We start from the raw sequence: 19279 nt of genomic DNA, 5'->3' as shown, positions 1-19279 counted from the left end.
AGCTAAGCATGTGCATGAGTGCTGTTGAGGAAGTAAGCTTACACAGAACCTGCTTCATCTTTAGCAAACAAATAAGAGTCCTTTATTGCATGGAACTCCACTTAGGATAGGAAAGAGTAGAGATAGCATTCAATTCTAACTGTCTAGGTTTGGATGCCAAAAGATGCAGGAAGCAGGTCCTGCTCTCATGTCTATAAGACTAGAAGAGAGAGAGGGAAGGTGAAGAAAGAAGGCAGTCCCTAAGAGTGCCAGTTTGCACTTCAAAGGGAGAGCACCAGGTTAGCAGAAAAGAAGGATGAACACTCTTTTTTTCTTGAGAGTTTTATATTATTCAGGAACAATCCTAAAAACTACAATTACACAAAAAGCTAATAAAAAGAACAATAGACAACTAACATACAAAAATAACACCACATACCAATAATACAAAGAAACAACAAAAAAGAAAAAAGTCCAAACTATATAGACTAAAAAGGCTTCCGATTTTCCCCTTAACAAATATTGGTATCATCTTCAAATTTGCACTTACTGTCAGGGGTCATTTCGTAGAAAAAGAGCTGGAGGAACTCATTAGCATATGTAATACCCCTTGACATCATTGGAAGTGTGTCATTAACATAACTGATTTGCATATGCAACACCCCCTGACATCACCTATCCTGGCTGTTTTGGACCCAATCCTGGCCATTCAGGGATGAAATTGGGGTGCGGATTGGGCCGCTGCTGAGCAGGAGAGTGATCCACCACCCATCAGAGGCCCAATCCGGGCTGTTTCGGCCCCAATCCAAACCGAAATGGGCCCAAAATGGCCAAGAGTCAGATGGGTGGGACCACCCGACATGTGACATCTTTGGGGAACTGCTGGAACTGCGTTCCTGTGCGTTCCCCCTTGAAATGAGCCCTGCTTACTCTAAGTAATAATTAAAAGTTTTATTTCTTAATGTCCAAATCGCTTAGTCTGTAGGATGAACAGACTCTTCACCTCTCTATCTTGCTGACTATCTCATAGTCCCCCTTTGAAACCTGAGACTAGGAGACAGCCTAAAGTCTTTTATGTCCGACAGGATTAAGTACATAAACTAATAAAAGCAATGTAACAGTAATGGAATACTGTGTCCTACAGTGAAACATCTAATATAATCTAGATGCAACCAGGGAACTCTTAGGAGTTCTTGACAATTTATATAAAGTTTGATAGATGAGGAAGAGAGAAAGGCATCCAGGTCTATCCAATGAGCTTCATGGTTTTGCTTAAGCCAAGTAATGAATAAGCCACAGAAGGAGGTAAAGAGGTACTGGTGTCCATCTGTGCCCTGTATTACATACATATACAGTCTCAACACGATGCCTGGTGTGTCACTAGCGTATGTACCAACAGCTATAAACAGTGCACATGCATTTACATGATGGAACTCATTGCTATGAACAAACAAGTAGGTGTATGTGGGGGAGATTTTTTTTTCCCCCTTGAGTGCATTGTGGGAAAATCTGCCCACTTAAATTATACCATATGCAAGTGACAGCCCCATGCATTTATTGAGTCCTTGAAAGAAAAGTCCTGTCTGTATCCAGCTCTGAACAGATTCACATTGACTTTCAATAGTAACATGTAGTAAAATTAGATGATTAGCGTAGTGCATCTCAGGATTATTGAAAAAGAATTAAACAGGAAACATGGGTATAGACAATCCTAGAGTCTAATTGTTATCATTTCTGTGAATCTGATTATATTACTGGATTAGGTCATCCACTTGCAAAATTCTACATACTTCTCTGTTTCAACTCCTTTTCACCTATAGCCCAGCCTTTACTCAGTAAAAAGAGGTGATATGCCCTAATAAAGCTGAGCTCTTTTATTGCTAATATGCTGACTTAGCCAGTTTCATGATAAAATGTTATATGCTGACTTAGCCAGTTTCATGATAAAATGTTTTCCAAATGGCTTGGGGGAAAAAATTCCCAGTTTGTGCAAAATTCAGCTCTATAAAATTGTACATATGGGGCACATGTGTTATTCTTGAGAGGACGACTACCTGCTTTCCCCTCCGCAAGTGCTTATTTTACAATTTCCACAAATGACATTTATATGATGCCATCTGAAAAAAAATGATCATGGCTTTATTGTGTTTGGTATTATTTATAACATGTCAGAAATATGCATATATGTTACATTATGTTTATGCACTGGAATATGAGCTGTGATATACATTGAACATGATTGCTCTGTTGATTTATGGTATTTTGTTTTCTTGGCTAGTGAAAATGAAGGATGCTATGATTACTTTGCATTCAACAATGTTTTCTGAGTGCCTATAATCTTTCTGAGATTAACAGAAATGCACACCTTAGCAGAAACTGGAAACATTGTAGTCCGTGGTTACCCAAACTTTGTACTACGGAATCTTCGAACAGAGTTCCGCTTGAAGCTCTTTTTGGCTGAGATATCAATGTACACACCCACTTAAATCATGTAAAGAATTCCAACATCAGCACAGTTTTGCTGGCATGGTTATTATGAATATGACTGAGGAGACCCATGTGATGAGTGGCTTCAGATGTTACAACTATAGAGTCACCAACTATTTGAAATCTGTTTTCCTCACTCTCATGTGGATTGCTCTGATAGTGGCTTTACTGTAGCCAAAGTTGAACTCGCAGATTTCTCTCTATGCCATCAAATATAAGAATTTTTCCACTGACATCAATGGGAGATCCAGGCACATGCTAACAGTGCAATCCTACTCTCTACATTGAAAGCCATAGACTTAGAAGAGTGTTTCTTTGCTTAGGATTGGTCTTGAAATATATTGAAATCTGTGAGGCTTAAATGTGTTTTAAGTGGCCCATGTTTGCAGCTTCCATGATAATTCACCTCAAGAACACCATTTATCACGAAAGAGTCTAGTGGCATCTTCAAGATAATAGGTTTATTGTAGCATAAACTTTTATGGAATAGAGTTTAAGCCACAATAAATCTGTTAGACATTGAGGTGTCAACAGACTAGCAAGCAGCCCTTCTGAAATGTACCACTATCATAATTCTGGAACAGCATTCTCTATAGGTTTGGAAAAAAATCTTCCTATTATAGGGATCTACAGCATAACAATGTGAGGTTATTGCCTTGGTTATTTTATAGCTCATTTTCAAGAAAGTATCTAATATTTCTTTATGCTGCTTCTACTTCTGCTCCTAGAAATAACCATTAAGAGGATCTCCAGTTCTTTTCTTGTTACAGATTAGAACTTGTTGGTGTTTTTAATGAATTTCATCAGATGTCTCCTTCCCTTTCAGGTGGCTGTATCTATAAGCAAAGCAGAGGAATAGGAATAGTTTCCTTTCAGGCACAGCTGTCTTTATTGCCTTTATTTGAAAAGTCTCTGCAACTGATCACATTGACTCACACTGTGTAATTTGCCTTCAGTCTTGTAAGCAGTTGGCCCAGCCTCTGTCATGTTTAATAGCTATTTAATATAGCTACCTGTGATATAAAATCACAAGGCTCCTGGATTAATTCCAATTTGGTTTGCAAACAGGGGAATTCCAGCTAATGGTTGCTGAATCCCACACGGGAGATCTAGGCATGAACGGAATGCCAAATATAAATGCAGAGTGACCAGCAATGATTAATTTACAGTCCTCTCAGCTCCAGGTGGAACCAGAGCAAGAAAGGTCTCTTAGTGTCTTCCCACTTAGCACATTCCTTTCTCTCCTTCCATGATGAGATCCCCAGCCTATGACTGAGGAGAAATCAATTAGCACTCATAAATTCTTATAATTAATTCCTGGGAATGGTACATTGCCCAACTAAATTCATCAGCTCTGGTGGAACCCATCAACAAGCTCTCCCATTGTGCAGTTCCAGGAGAGACTTTGCATTTTCTTTTACACACCCCAGCAGCAAGCAATCAAGGTAATCAAACCTTTGTTATTCCCAGGAATATTCCCTTCCTCCATGGACTCGACTACTCTCCAGGATAGGTAGATATACTTCCCCTCCCTCATTCTCTTCCAACTTCTTGACAGCTTCCTAGGACTTTGCATGTGTGCGACCATTTTTATTATTTACTCCTGTGTGTGCACCTGCTTTTCCTCTTCAATAACATGTTGATCTTTGAATTTAAAAGCACCAGCCTCATCTGCTATCTTGGGGAAGGGACTCTGTAAATATTGGTGAAAAGATCTCATCATTACCCCTCTTGCATAGCTGTCTTCCTTGCTGCTAATTCCCCCCACGATTCTGTTATTTGCAAAGAGACCAATCCAGGTAAGTGTCAGTGAGAAAGGCAGATTATAAATAACACAAATAAATAAATAAACATACACTGTCAAAGTTTTTGTAAACTTCCATATTTAGTCTGTTTGTACAAATTTACTATAGAAGCCATCACCTTTCATCTGTGTAGATCAGAAAGGCTCATGGTTTGTACTTCATATTTTGGATTGGACCCAAGCTTCTAAAAACTCTGAATTTTCAGGGGTGCCTTTTCCTAACACCAACATCCCTCTTCTGAAAAGTAACCAATGAAGGACCTTCCATACCGATATGCCATGGGGCATGACAGTAATTTGCAGCAAGAACAGTGAAAATGGCCAAAGTTGCCCCTGACCTGTCCCATCCCTTGCTGTGGCAAAACCAGGGCTGAATCCACATTACCTTTTTCCCCGCATTTTTTCCAGATATCTTCCGTTTGCCTCTAATCCGCGACTTTGTCTTTTCCGTTCACATCTCCACCTCCAATCCGCCTTTTCCGCGCGTCCTCGCGGTCACACGGCTGCCTGAAAACCGTTTTTTTGGGCAGGACCATTTTCCCCCGCCTTTTTTTTTTTAAAAAAAAACCCTTTTCCGTTATAACGGACATGCGTAATAAAGAAACATGACCAATTCGAAACATCAAATGAGCACAGCAACACCATTGGTCCGCGTTTCTTGGCGGGGTTTTTAAAAACGTTATAAAAGGGTAAGTGTCTGGGGAAAAACTCTTTGTGGGTTTGAATGGTTGTTTGGTGTGTTTGGATTTGATGTTTTTGCAATCTGTGTTTTTTGAAATGGATCCTATTCTGGCTATCATCGGGCATGTGCTTTTTATTATGATGGCATGCCAGTCTCAGATGCTGCTGGCCTGCTGGCGGTACCGTGCCCAAAGATGCAGGGCTGTTGCCAGATTTTTGTCCAGCAACTCGTTCACCACCTTGGCAATGACACGTGCATGAAGACGGCGGCACCAGCCCCGACAACAGTGGTTTTTTCTTGCAGAGATGCAGGAACCGAGGCAGCATTGGGTATACCCACGCAGCACGGATTGGTGGGAGAACATCGTGCTGCGACATTGGGATGAACATCGGTGGATTCGCCGTTTCAGAATGGCCAAGGGCACATTTTTGGAGTTGGTCGCCGCTCTCCGTCCAACGCTTCAGCGAAAGACAACCACCTTCCGCTCCCCAATATCTGTTGAGCGCAGAGTAGCTGTTGCGATCTGGTGGCTTGCAAGCGGCACGAGTTACCAGGTCACCAGTGACTTGTTCGGACTTGGCAAGTCAACGGTTGCCTCGGCGGTCGTAGAATTCTGCCTTGCCGTCGAGCTACACCTGCTTTCCAGAACGGTTCTCTTTGGAGACTCTATTGCACAGGTTAGTTATACAGTGAACTTGCACAATTTCGTTATGACGGTTATCATTTAAAAAAAAATTATGTGTTGCCAATTTAAAACCTTTTAAAAACCCTTTTATTAACAGTGCTGAAAGCATCCCCTACGCTTCCACCCCCAGAAAGAAGCTATTGGTACACTGGAGTGATGGATTGCACTGTCTCCCCAACTACATTACTGTAAAACTGGATTGGCAATTCGCACCTAAACAAATTTGTGGATTAACTTTTGAAAATGCGGTGAATGGCAACACAATAGTGGCCATGTGTCTCTGCTGTGGTACGTCCACTGCTGCAATGTTAATGCCAGCAGAATTTAGGCAAGACAAATTTTACTTTGTTCCAAATCCCATTTAGTGAAACTCGAACGCATCCTCTCTTATTGCCATTCACCCACCACATTCAGGTCATGATGGCATAATTGTGATTTTGGACCACTGTGGTCACTGTCTGCACAGTGTGTCATGCCACAGAAGTCTGCAACTGGCTGGACAATTCCTTCCTGTGATCTTTGTTTAAAAAAAAAAGGATTGTTCAGCTTTGTTATTGGCCCCATGGGACTGCAATAGTGTCTCCAATTGCGCATTGTTAATGCTTGCTGTCCCTATGGCTACAGTTGACCTCTGTAGAGAGACCACATATTCGATTGTTCTAGACATGGCTAAGCCATCAATTTGACAGTCTCTGAAGGGTTTATTTTTGGTCCTTTGGTTTCTGTTGAATCGAAGCTGCATGACGGAGCAGAGAGAGAGTCCATATCGTTCTCTTTCTGTGTTTGAATGAACAGAATGGAACTTCTATGGACTTGCTCCCCCCAAAAATTATTAGAACGATGCCACCACCTGAAAAATCACCTCTCTATTCCTCGGAAAGATCTCGATGACAGTTGTGGTGGATGTCCCTGGAACAACGCGAGAAACATTGTCACACAGTAAATGTTCACATTGCTTTCATGTGGCAATCACTTTAACATCCATGGCAACTGTCTTTGAATCATTAGACATGAGAGATAGGAATAGTCAGCAGTGAAATAGATGTGGATTGATTTTATTAAGGGGATTGAACACTTCAGAACACATTTAACAATCTGCCACGAACCCATTTGTAATTGGTCCTTCAAGAATCAAGCTATATCAACCCTGAGCATTTTGTTATTTGAATTACTGAGGAATCTTTTCCTTCTATCAGTATTGAAACAACACTTGACCGTGCTTCCAAATTGTTCCCTCAGTTTGGTTAAACAGTACTCTTTGTTCCCAACCCTATCTTTTCAAACAGATAATGGATGGCTTCAGGAGGATGGGGTTTCCTCATTGCGTGGGAGCAATCGACGGCACACATATCGCCATTTGTGCCCCTGGTGGCCGTCCAGAGCAGTATGGCAACAGGAAAAACTTCTCCTCGATACTGCTCCAGGGGACCGTGGACCACAGAGGAAGGTTTGTGGACGCTGAGGTGGGGTGGAGTGGCAAAAACCATGATGCATTTGTTTTTGCCCACTCCGCCCTGTGTTCTGCAATGGACTCCGGAGCACTGATCCCCAATAACCACGACATGGTTTTGGATGGGATTAGGATTCCACCAGTGATTTTGGCTGACGGTGCATATCCCATGCGCAGGTGGCTCATGAAGCCATACGGCCGAACCGCAACAATGACTGCACAGCGGAATTTTGATTGTCAACTTGCTCGCTGCAGGAACGTGGTGGAAAGGAGCTTCGGTAGATTGAAATCTAGGTGGAGGTGTCTCTCACACAGGCTGCAGATCAGAGAGCAAAATGTCATCTCTGTTGTGACTGCATGTGTGGTGCTCCACAATTTGTGCGAGAGCAAAGGCCACCCGATAGTGGGTGGTGGTGAATGTCCCTCACCGGTGCTGCTGTCCCAACAGGAGGAGCAGGATTACAATGGCAACACCGGGCACCTTGCGGAGGGCAAGATGGTCCGCGATGCCCTTGCCAGACACATCTTGGGAAGGATGGACTCACTCTGAGATTGCTTGTGTGTGTTGGCCAAACATGAAAACCGGAACAACACACATGTTAACCGGGCTCAAGACATAAAGAGACACTGTGATTAGGGTTGCAAATATTTTTCCTTCCTATTGTATGCTAATAAAAATACCCAACATAACATTAGAGAATCTCTCCTAATATCTTTCTTTTTTAATTTAGAACACTTGATTATAAGCTTTGGAAGGAAAATTGAAATATGTGGCGTGGTTGACTTGCCTTCCAGAATGTGATATTTCCACTGTGGTCTCATGGTTCGGCACAATGCTGTGTGAGAACAGATAAAAAATTGATGTCTCCTAACGAACCATCATTTTGGAAATTTCCAAAGTCTCCAACAATTACATTTTTGCAGCCAACCATTGCTAAACATGTTTGCCTTTGCAGCATTAGAAAACAACGTTCCTGGATTCATCCGAGCACGCAGTCTGGGTAAAGGTGGAGAAATCGGATTAGGAATGGCCAAACACATCAAGGAAAGCCACAACAGCTGCCACTTTGCAGGATGTGCTTTTCAGAACAAACCGAGTTGTCCTTGAAATAACTCATGGTTTACTGAAATGTCTTTGTCAGGTTCCATCTCACCCAGAGAGCATAGGTTCTCGAAAATCAAAAATGCACAAATCATTGATAGTTGGAAAGGTGCTCCCTGCCCCATGAATTCTTTTTCAAGCATAGCTTGAAATAGCAAACTCCATGATCCATTGGCTAGATGCATCAGTGGAAAAACATCTCGGAGGCAATCAAATCATTGTTTGTTACAGGTCAGAAGGGACGTGATTTAAATTTAGATAACATCTTCTCACCTAACATGAGAGAATACATCTTTTCCATTAATTGTTCTTTTTTTTAATATGATCAGAAAAGGGGGACTTGTTTGGAGACACAAACGGAACATGATTTAGGCTCCCCTTCTTTTGGGTGTGTGTGTGTGTGGGGTCTCACCAACAGCTGGCTGACTCTGTTATTTAGTATTGGGTTGACACAAGACACGTCTTGAGTGCCAATGGGGATAATTTTCACCATTGCGTATGCCGGAGCAGTTTATTTGGGAACTGTCCTTTGTCTCAGTCAGAGGCCCGACAAGTCATGGAATGGGAGAGAACTAAGGAAAGACAATTTAGGGGGTGGGCAAAATTCCGATTGCACATGCCCGGACTGATCTAAACAAAAAAAGGGGGTGACTGCGGTGATGAGAGAACGGGACTGAGTGTGAGGGCAAAGGTTGAGATCATGGAAACCCAACAATTGCGCAAACAGTGCCCATAAGTGCAGTTGAGGCCATGCCAGAAATAAGCCACCATTATCAGCCTGGATCAGATTTCGCGTGGAAAAGCCCCTCCATGTCAAAACGCTACTGGTGTGGTCCTGCTGGAACTGGGCATGAGTGTGGACCAAACACCACGTCGCCCTGGATTGATGTGTCCTCCACAAGTGCTGAAATTGCAGTTTGCAGTAAAAGAAAAATGAATGAACGTTATAAAAAGGTGCAAACATTATTTTTTTAATGAACACGAGGAAATTTGAAATTGCGGCTCTACATTGTTAGAAACACCTAGCCAAAAATTCAATTAACACAACTGCAATTATTAAAACTGTGGTAACAACAAAACCAAAGACTCATCATAGAACGACACGGCACAATGTTCAGAGGGTCAGCCTATCTCTAGGTTTGCCTACGCATGACCGTCTGGTGTTGGTGTGCCTGTTAGAGACAGTTAAAACGTCCTGAGACAACTGTTCTGTTTCTAGCGTGACAAGTGTTTGCTGGCGCTGACTGGTAAGCATCTCTCCAAGTGCTTTCAATGTTTGGACAGCATCAGTCATCACAACAATGTTCTGTTGCCATGCTCTAGCAAAGTTGTCACTTTCTGACCTTGCTTGCTCCAAAAACTCTCTCTGGAACTGCCTCTCATCCGACCTCCATTCACACATGACCTCTCTGTCAATCCTCCACTCTGCGAGATGAGCATCGTGTTCCTGCCGAGACCGGTTCATCATTTGGTCAGCCACGCCATATAGTGCCGCGTTACGCCTCTTCCTGTTTCTGATTTGGTTTAACCTTGTCCCCGGAGAAAGTTCTGCCAAACATGCGTTCAATCTTCCTAATTGTGTGAAAGACAACTTTTGTTATTGATCCATACACATTAATTCCACTACAGCCATGTATAATCACAAAGCATTGCTGAAAGTATTGTGATGGTGGGATGTGTTCCACACTGGGCCCAAGCAAAGAAGGGAATTGTCATGACAGGAGCACTGTTCTTCAATTTGCCACAATGGTAGCCTAAAACACAATTAACACTTCACAAAACAGCAGTCCATGCATAGATTGCCATGCACACCTGTGGATTGAGTATCGTTAGCTGTTGTGGATTGTCGAATAAGCTTGTCGGAGAGGATCGATTCCAGTATGCAAACCAGAAATTTATGAGGTGGTTCGGAACAACCGTTTTCAACATTACAGGTGCGTGCTCTGAGATGAGAGACATACCACTGTTTTGGATTAGCCAGTACACAGATCTTTACTTTTCTAACCGACGATGAATAATCCACTCACCATTGTTGTCACGCAAGCGATGGGCCATTGGCAGGTCAGATTCACTGTCTGCGTCATCCTCAGCATTGGCACTGGTGGGATCGTTCTCTGCAAATTGAAGCACGTGACATTATGAGTGATTAGAAAGGGTGTTCCTTGGTCAAGGAACGCAAAAAAATTCTGGTTGTCCTCCATTCTCCAGGTTTGTGGCCAGATGGGGTTGTCACCGGATCATGGCATGCAGAAGTTTGGAGATGCAGATGCTATCTCTCTTGGATGACATCAGAGGGGCAAATTGTATCCATTTCCAACGTCTCCAATTCAGTTTTCAGTTCAATAGGTAAAGGTTCAATGTGGGCACTGTGACACATCGAATGACATTAACTGCATGCATCAATGGACTCCTGATTTTGTAATAACCTGAATGTCTGCAGGACACGGGTACCGCTGTTCTTGCAAGGACAGAGATCTGGTCCGTGTCTTAACAGTTCTAAAAACACCCAACCATCCACCCTTCACGGCAAGATACAAATTAGTGCAATTCTCAGAAGGAAACTTTGCATTTAACAACACATTTTTTTAAGAAAAGGAACCATTCAGCATAACATTTTCACATGGCAATGTACTCAGCTTTGAAATCACACGTGATGGTGACCTGCACTCCTCACCGTAGAGAAGGAAGGATCACATCTTCATGGGCAGGAATGTGCCAAAACCACATAAACCTTGTCTTGTCTGGTTTGGTCATCTTTTTTTAAAAAAAAAATAATCAAAAAATGCCAGCACATGACATCCCCAAATCATTATTACGCTTTTCAGGGGTGGCTCCCACAATAGACAGAAATCTGGAAATTTGCTCTTAAATAAAAAATACAAATTTGGCCCCCAACAGGTGCACTCAATACTCACCCTTGTCTTCCAGTCCATCTATGGTGCGGTCAAGGTCATCATCTGCTACATCCGTGGACGATGTTGAGTTATTCTCTGGGGTCATGGAAAAAAAATTCACATTATTAGCTTTTCACAAAGGTGAGCGTGCGCACAGACAGAATTTTTTTTGTGTCACTTTTATGTTGTCTATTGTGCACTCACGTTCATACATGGTCGTTGGTGACGAGGTTCTCAAGAGGGCAGAATCCACGGTCACCAAATCATGGGTAAATAACTCCTCTGATCCCTCCATGATTACATCAGGCCTGTTCAGCTCCTGGCGACCAATACCCAAATTCAAGCTGCGTGCAATTCTTCTCGGCTTCACACTCGCATCACCTCTCAATATACTGTCCAGCTCCCTAAAGTATAGGCAGGTGATTGGACCATTGCCTGAGGTGGAATTGTGAGCAATCACGCGTTTGTACTCCAAACGCATAGCTTTGGTTTTATTCCGGCATTCCAGGGCTGTGAGTTGATGGCCACGGGAGGACATCATCAGTGCGATTTTTTGAAAGCAGTCTATGTTTCTGTGGGAGCTCCTGAGGGCTTCTTGAATTTTCTCCTCTCCCCAAAAAGAAAGCAAGTCCAGCACCTCGCGTTCCCTCCATGTTACAGATCTCAATGAAGCTGGTGCCAGGGCTGTCATATTTAAGCAATTACTCTCAATGCTCCAATCTCCCAAAAAAAGGATGACAAATAAAGATAATACTTCCCTTCCACCTTTTAACGGAGGCGTTAACAGAATGCTGTGATCCCCAGTCGCTCAAAGTTTGACCAGAACTGAGTTCTCCCGCCGTTTGTTCAATCTATTCCCTGACCATGCGCAAAACAGCCCAACGGCTACCACTCCTCTCTCCAGTCCTTTTATCTATTTTTATATTTCAATATTCCGTTATATCGAAGTTTTGTTAAAAAGGAGGACCGCTAGAGACCCGGCAAACACCGAAGCGTTGTCTTATGTTTTGGCTGGGGTGGATGTATTTCTATTTTTTATACTGTCAGTTCAGCGACCAAACTGTAAAATGTGCAATTGCCTCAATCCGGCAAAAGCCGTGTTGTGCGACCAAGATGCGGATCCCCAGAGATTAACCTTTGTGAGGATTTGAACAGCATTTCCCTGTATGTCCTCTGGGTCACTGGTTTTTTTTTAAAAAAAAATTAATTGAAAATCGATACATTTGCGCGGGAAAGCTAGGCAGTCTTCAGAGTTGATTTCCCTCCTTTTTGCAGAAGAGCATGTCCCATTGGACAAAATTCAAACGATAGACCAATGAACTGCTTGTTTTTTCGCGCCTTTTAGTAGCCGTTGTTTGCTCGTGTTAGTTATCGTCCAAGGTTTTTTCTGTAATATCGATCTCACAATAAGATGGCAGGATGGGCTAAGGGAGTCTTCTGGACAGATGAAGAGGTGGAGACACTTCTGGACCTCATTGCACGCTCAGGGAAAGCTGAGCGTGTAATGAAGAGCACTCATTTGCCAACAAAGCTAATATTTTACAAGCTTGCAAGGCAAATGAGTGCTCGAGGTTACCAGCGGACCCCCGAGCAGTGTCGGTCCAAATTCAAAAGGGTGAAAGGTGACTTTTATGGGGCGCTGGAAGCTTGGCAGGGGATTCCTCGCCAAAGCGGAAAGCCCCCCTACTTCACCAGTCTCATGCACCTCTGGGATCTCTCCGGGAGACCAAGCTGGCAGACCCGAAGACATGCTGGTAAGTTTTTTTTAAAATAGTTTGCGTTCTGCAATTTTTACTTGAAAGCTCACCCTTTGGCTTTCTTAGGATACAGCGGATCCCCTTGCTTCTTGGAATGTCCTGTTACCTGTCCCTAAAGTTTAGTGAAATTATGTACGATTGATAAAGTCTTGAGGCGTGCTAGCGTGCATTTGAGTTGATTCCACCATTAATTGGTGTTTGAGAGAAGTTGAGAAAGTCAAAAATTCCAAGCTTCCCTAGATATGTGCATGAAACACATCCCCCCCCCAATATCAATAGAATTGGTTTATTTTGTTTTCATTAATAGAAAGGATGACTGTCATGTTTGAGTCTGAGTCGATTCTCTGATGCTTGACTTGTTTCCTTCTCAGCCATACTTCGTGGAAGAGTTGTGGCTCATCGTGCAGGGGAGGAAGAAGAGGAGGAAGCACAGGAAAATCCTCCACAGTCACCTGAGCAAACCGCCCCAGAGGACACAGAGGTTACAGGGACACAGCAACACTCTGGTGAGCTTAGTACTGAAATTTCCACTAAGTGTTGGTCACAAGTCGCATGGGTCAACAATTCAATAGCACAGTGCTCTAATTCTGCACCTCAGAACAGATGAAGTGTTGTCCTTTGGCATTCAGTTATTTTCAAGCTTGGTGTCTAGTGGTACAGGTTTTGCATGTGTGGGACGTTGTGCTGCTTGAACATGCTTTTTCCTAAAGTATTTGCTCTCCTGAAATTAAAAATTTACAATTTCCAATACATGCTGCCAAGCTGAATTGCCAATGTAAAGATCAATAACCTAATTTCTGCAAACTTTTAAAGTTCACAATTTTTTTCTTTCACAGTTGAAGAAAGCGCCCCGGGAATGTCAGCAGAGGATGCTCCCTCAACTAGTGCTCCAAGAATCACCAAAACCCAACCCAGGAGGAGAGGTGTGGAGGACATTCTCACCGCTATGGAGGCCATGGAAGGAAGACTGGGCGCCTCAAGTAAGTGTTGTTTTGACAGGTGAGATAAACCCTTCACTTGGAAGATGGTAATATCTATCCACTTCTCCACCTCTCCACAGTCACCAACTTGCAAGAGAGGATGACCATGGTGGAGGGGCGTCTGAGAAGACTGGCGCGAAGGGTGTCCACCCTTGAACGGCGTGACCGGCGAACGGACAGAGCAGCACACACTTGAACTGTCCTCATTTTTGTAAATATTTTTGGATTGCTTTGAATTTGTGTAAATTGTTAATAATGGTTTTAAGTGATTCATGCAGTTAATGTTAAATTAAAAGAAAATTAATGTGTGCCTTTTGAAAATATTTCCTGTTAACCTCCAAAAAAATTATTGTTAGAATATTTCAAGTTTGACATTAAATCAGTTTTTGGTACTGTTTCTTGGTGTTATTTTTGACAGTCTCTGGAAACATGTCAGGGCAGCAGTCTAGAAAGCAAGCAATCCTGCATCTGAGTGTTTTGCATGTGATTGCATTCACCCTTTGACATAAACTTTCCATTGCCCCATGGGGAGGGCAAGGAGGTGTTAGGCCAAGTGTAAGAAGGACCAGGAGCCATTCTACTTGGGCCAATTTTTATTCAACATATTCCTCTGCACAGCCTTTACTTGCATGCCGGAATTGGGCTTTCTGTATTCTTGCATTTTAAAAAAAGGTTGAAAAATTTAAAGTAAGTCCTGCTTTGGTCACCCTGGTAAGGTTTTTTTTAGGAAAAAATATTTTCTTCAAATCAGGCAGCTATTCCTTCAAGACTGAGCATGCGACTCTCAAGTTTGTTTTTCCTTTTTTATTTTTTTTTCTGCATAAAATTTGGTATAACGAAATTACAAAACGTCCAAAGGAAGGTGCTCTACAAATTATCGCTTCGGGGAAAAACCAGTGACCGCGCTCATATTGGGCCCCCATTACATGAAAAGAGCAAACGAGGAGGAGAGACGTCTGTGTATGGTGACTTTAAAAAATGACTTTCGTTGAACGATCAGGTGCCATCCCATTTAATCTGTACAGCGAATGCTCTATTTACCGTTATTTCGATATTATAGTCAGAAAAATGAAAAAAAAGGCGAAATTATAAAAGGGCCATCGAAAGAACAGTCATTCCCCAACATTCCATTGACCAAAAAAAAAAAAAAATGACTAGATTCTGCATAGCCAAATGTTTTTAAAACTGCAAGGTCAAACACAGCCGTTCACAAAACACGAAGTTATGGATGTTTTGAACAGCCAATAGGAACTCTTGGAACGGCAAGAAAAATGGAGGAGGGAAAGGTTAAAAGACAAAAGCCACGAAAATTGCGGATTGCCCGTTCACGGCCACCATTTACATCCCACAAAAAACCCGTTCCTAAAAAGTCGAGGAATATGCGGATGAGATGCGTTTGGCTAAACAGGTAATGTGACCGCGGCTCAGAATTGCAGGGGAAATCCGTAAAAAAAACGGAAGAAAAGGGGGAGTGTGGATTCAGCCCAGGCTGGTAAGTCCCATCCCTCTCTGTGGTGAGGCTGGACCAGAGCACACACAGCATCCTCTGCCATGGTGAGACTGGGCTGGGTGGGATCATCCTGTCCCTTGCCATGGTCAGGCTGGGCTGCACACGGTCAGGCTGGTAAGGTGTATCCTGTCCTTTGGCAAGGCCAGACAGGTGCACCTTAAACTACAGTGATCCCTTCTTACCTGAGCCTTCAACTCATGTCCACTCCTCACTTTGAGCTGGTGTGCTCCTGGTGAGTGGCCTTGGGTTTGTGTGGGCCTTGCGGTGGGGTGGAGTGAACTCTTCCCAGTGGTCTTAATAGTAAAGCTGCCTCATGGAACATAATGGTGTCTAGAGACACTAAGTATGCAAACTAAGTATGCAATTGTGTGTTGTCGCAATTCTTTTCTACTCTTTCTACACTTACTATGGAAATTGTCCTTGTAAAGAAACTTATTTACCCAATTTGTTTCTTTTTTAGTTTAAACATCTTGGTCAGGCTTTGGAGATTTTTTTCCCTTTTAGGATACTAAAGCTGGTTAGTACTACAAGCTCCAGCCAGAGAAGAAGCCTTGAGCCTCAGGTCTAAATTGGTAGTAGTTGTCAAGGACAAAGCTTGAGAGAAGCTGCCAGTGGCCTCCTGGCTTGTTGGCATGTAACATTATGGGGATGGGTTGATTTCTCCCCTCCCCTTACCTGTGAGGACAGGCTATGGCTGAGCTTGTCAGAGGTTTTTGGACATTTTGATTGACTTAACAGTGCAATCCTACGCAGTGTTACTCCAGTCTAAGCCAACTGATTTCAGTAACTTTGGCAAGGAGTAACTTTGGCTAGGATTGCACTGTAAGAGTTTAGGTTGGCCACAGATGGCTAGTCTTGAAAACAGTTCTTTCTCAGTCTATTTCTTCTTACCTACCTGTTCCTGTTCCTGTTCCTGCCCTTTGGAAGCATATCTTCCTGGAGGACTCTTGCTCCTGCTCCTGAACGCTATGCAACTGTTGGATTCCTGTGCTAGCAACTTTTGTCTTTTGGATTTATGGACCCAAGAGCTAAAGCTCCCATTTGGACTCTGAAATTTGCTGAAGGTAACATCTGGAGGAAGTTTGGGGATTTCTAGTTTGTGTTGCCTAGCTTAAATAGCCTGTTGTTGTCATTGTTAATTTTGCTTCTCCTTCAAACTTCTATGTTTTCTTTGTATGCCTTTGTAGTTTTCTTTAATAAATTACATACTCTTATATTGATGTGGAGTAGGGATGTGCGTTTCGGCATTCAGAATGCCGAAAGAATGCCGAAACAAAAGTGTTTCGGCATTCTTCAAGAATCCCGAAACGTTTCGGGGAATGCCGAAACGTTTCGGGATTGCCGAAAGAAAAACCCGAAACGTTTCGGGATTCTTTCGGCATTCTTTCGGCATTCGAGAATCGCCATTTTGTTTTTGCTAGCCGTTTGCCTTAGCAAGCGGCTAGCAAAATCCTGCTGGAAGCAAAGGCTTCCTGCAGGCTCTTAGAAGAGGGGAGGGGGGGAGAAGGAGTGAATCACTCACTCCTTCTGTCACCCCCCACCCCTCTTGCAAAGGAGGATAGGGAATCCTGCTTTGCCTTGCAAATGCAAGGTGCAAGCATTGCATTGCACTTTGCATTTGCAAAGCAGCAGAGATTCCCGCCAAAACTAACAGGTAGGGGAGGGGGAGCAGGAGGAGGGTGGCTCTTGGAGTGTGGGTGGGGAAAGGCAGGGGACTGGGGACTTTAGGAGTCACCAATCCCACTGCTGCATTCTCATGCCAGCCAATAGATTTAAATCTTTGGCTGAGGCTGCAGCAGGGGATTTAAATTTGGAGCAAGACTGTCTGGAACACTTCTGTTGCTGCTGCTGCTGAGCTGTGACCGAGAGAGGAGAAGAAGAGAGACTGCACCTGGAGCCTGGAGGACATCTGCCTGGAGGATCAACTGTGCTGGACATCCTGAGAGGACACCTGGTAGGCCTTTTTAAAATTTTTGTAAATTTTTTTGATGCTGGGCAATGTGCTGCTGTGGCCTGCCTCTGCAAAAAGGTGTTGCAGTTTATTCTTGGCATGGCCTGGGGGACAGGTTGGGCAGACAATGTTTGATGGTGGGGTGGGGGTTTCAGCATTGGTTGTTGTGCTTGCCTTCTTTAAGCTTGATCCACTGTTTTAAGATTAAAACAAGAGTGTGCCAGCTTTGGGCCTACACAGGCCAGAAGCCTTTCTTCTGGCTGGCTCTCACAGTTGTGCTTCACAATCTGGAATGGTGTGGCTTGTTTTTCTGTGTCTGGTCCCCTGCTTGCAAGGATTCCCAACAGGCTCCGTCCTGATCAACTGTGCCAGCCTGTGGGCCACACACAGGTATGGCCTGGGGGACAGGTTGGGCAGACAATGTTTGATGGTGGGGGGGGGGGGGTTCAGCATTGGTTGTTGTGCTTGCCTTCTTTAAGCTTGATCCACTGTTTTAAGATTAAAACAAGAGTGTGCCAGCTTTGGGCCTACACAGGCCAGAAGCCTTTCTTCTGGCTGGCTCTCACAGTTGTGCTTCACAATCTGGAATGGTGTGGCTTGCTTTTCTGTGTCTGGTCCCCTGCTTGCAAGGATTCCCAACAGGCTCCGTCCTGATCAACTGTGCCAGCCTGTGGGCCACACACAGGTATGGCCTGGGGGACAGGTTGGGCAGACAATGTTTGATGGTGGGGGGGGGGGTTCAGCATTGGTTGTTGTGCTTGCCTTCTTTAAGCTTGATCCACTGTTTTAAGATTAAAACAAGAGTGTGCCAGCTTTGGGCCTACACAGGCCAGAAGCCTTTCTTCTGGCTGGCTCTCACAGTTGTGCTTCACAATCTGGAATGGTGTGGCTTGCTTTTCTGTGTCTGGTCCCCTGCTTGCAAGGATTCCCAACAGGCTCCGTCCTGATCAACTGTGCCAGCCTGTGGGCCACACACAGGTATGGCCTGGGGGACAGGTTGGGCAGACAATGTTTGATGGTGGGGGGGGGGGGGTTCAGCATTGGTTGTTGTGCTTGCCTTCTTTAAGCTTGATCCACTGTTTTAAGATTAAAACAAGAGTGTGCCAGCTTTGGGCCTACACAGGCCAGAAGCCTTTCTTCTGGCTGGCTCTCACAGTTGTGCTTCACAATCTGGAATGGTGTGGCTTGCTTTTCTGTGTCTGGTCCCCTGCTTGCAAGGATTCCCAACAGGCTCCGTCCTGATCAACTGTGCCAGCCTGTGGGCCACACACAGGTATGGCCTGGGGGACAGGTTGGGCAGACAATGTTTGATGGTGGGGGGGGGGGGTTCAGCATTGGTTGTTGTGCTTGCCTTCTTTAAGCTTGATCCACTGTTTTAAGATTAAAACAAGAGTGTGCCAGCTTTGGGCCTACACTGGCCAGAAGCCTTTCTTCTGGCTGGCTCTCACAGTTGTGCTTCACAATCTGGAATGGTGTGGCTTGCTTTTCTGTGTCTGGTCCCCTGCTTGCAAGGATTCCCAACAGGCTCCGTCCTGATCAACTGTGGCAGCCTGTGGGCCACACACAGGTATGGCCTGGGGGACAGGTTGGGCAGACAATGTTTGATGGTGGGGGGGGGGGGGTTCAGCATTGGTTGTTGTGCTTGCCGTCTTTAAGCTTGATCCACTGTTTTAAGATTAAAACAAGAGTGTGCCAGCTTTGGGCCTACACAGGCCAGAAGCCTTTCTTCTGGCTGGCTCTCACAGTTGTGCTCCACAATCTGGAATGGTGTGGCTTGCTTTTCTGTGTCTGGTCCCCTGCTTGCAAGGATTCCCAACAGGCTCCGTCCTGATCAACTGTGCCAGCCTGTGGGCCACACACAGGTATGGCCTGGGGGACAGGTTGGGCAGACAATGTTTGATGGTGGGGGGGGGGGTTTCAGCATTGGTTGTTGTGCTTGCCTTCTTTAAGCTTGATCCACTGTTTTAAGATTAAAACAAGAGTGTGCCAGCTTTGGGC

The 19279-nt window shown here is 44.1% G+C and overlaps 1 protein-coding gene and 1 long non-coding RNA gene across 2 annotated transcripts; both read left to right on the top strand.

The window, feature by feature from the left end:
- The first annotated feature begins 5257 nt into the window (after positions 1–5257).
- LOC129323438 (uncharacterized) lies at positions 5258–7637 on the top strand. Its single transcript, XM_054969969.1, has 2 exons — positions 5258–5629; positions 6924–7637. Exons 1-2 carry the CDS (start codon positions 5258–5260, stop codon positions 7635–7637), a joined length of 1086 nt encoding a protein of 361 aa, XP_054825944.1.
- Positions 7638–13270: 5633 nt separating this feature from the next.
- Positions 13271–13991, top strand: LOC129323957 (uncharacterized). Its single transcript, XR_008596505.1, has 3 exons — positions 13271–13346; positions 13677–13820; positions 13901–13991. It is a non-coding gene; the product is annotated as an uncharacterized LOC129323957 (long non-coding RNA).
- The last annotated feature ends 5288 nt before the right edge of the window (positions 13992–19279 follow it).

This window comes from Eublepharis macularius, chromosome 2 (genome assembly GCF_028583425.1).
Source record: "Eublepharis macularius isolate TG4126 chromosome 2, MPM_Emac_v1.0, whole genome shotgun sequence".
NCBI lineage: Eukaryota > Metazoa > Chordata > Lepidosauria > Squamata > Eublepharidae > Eublepharis > Eublepharis macularius.
This window is presented reverse-complemented; position numbering and strand designations above follow the sequence as displayed.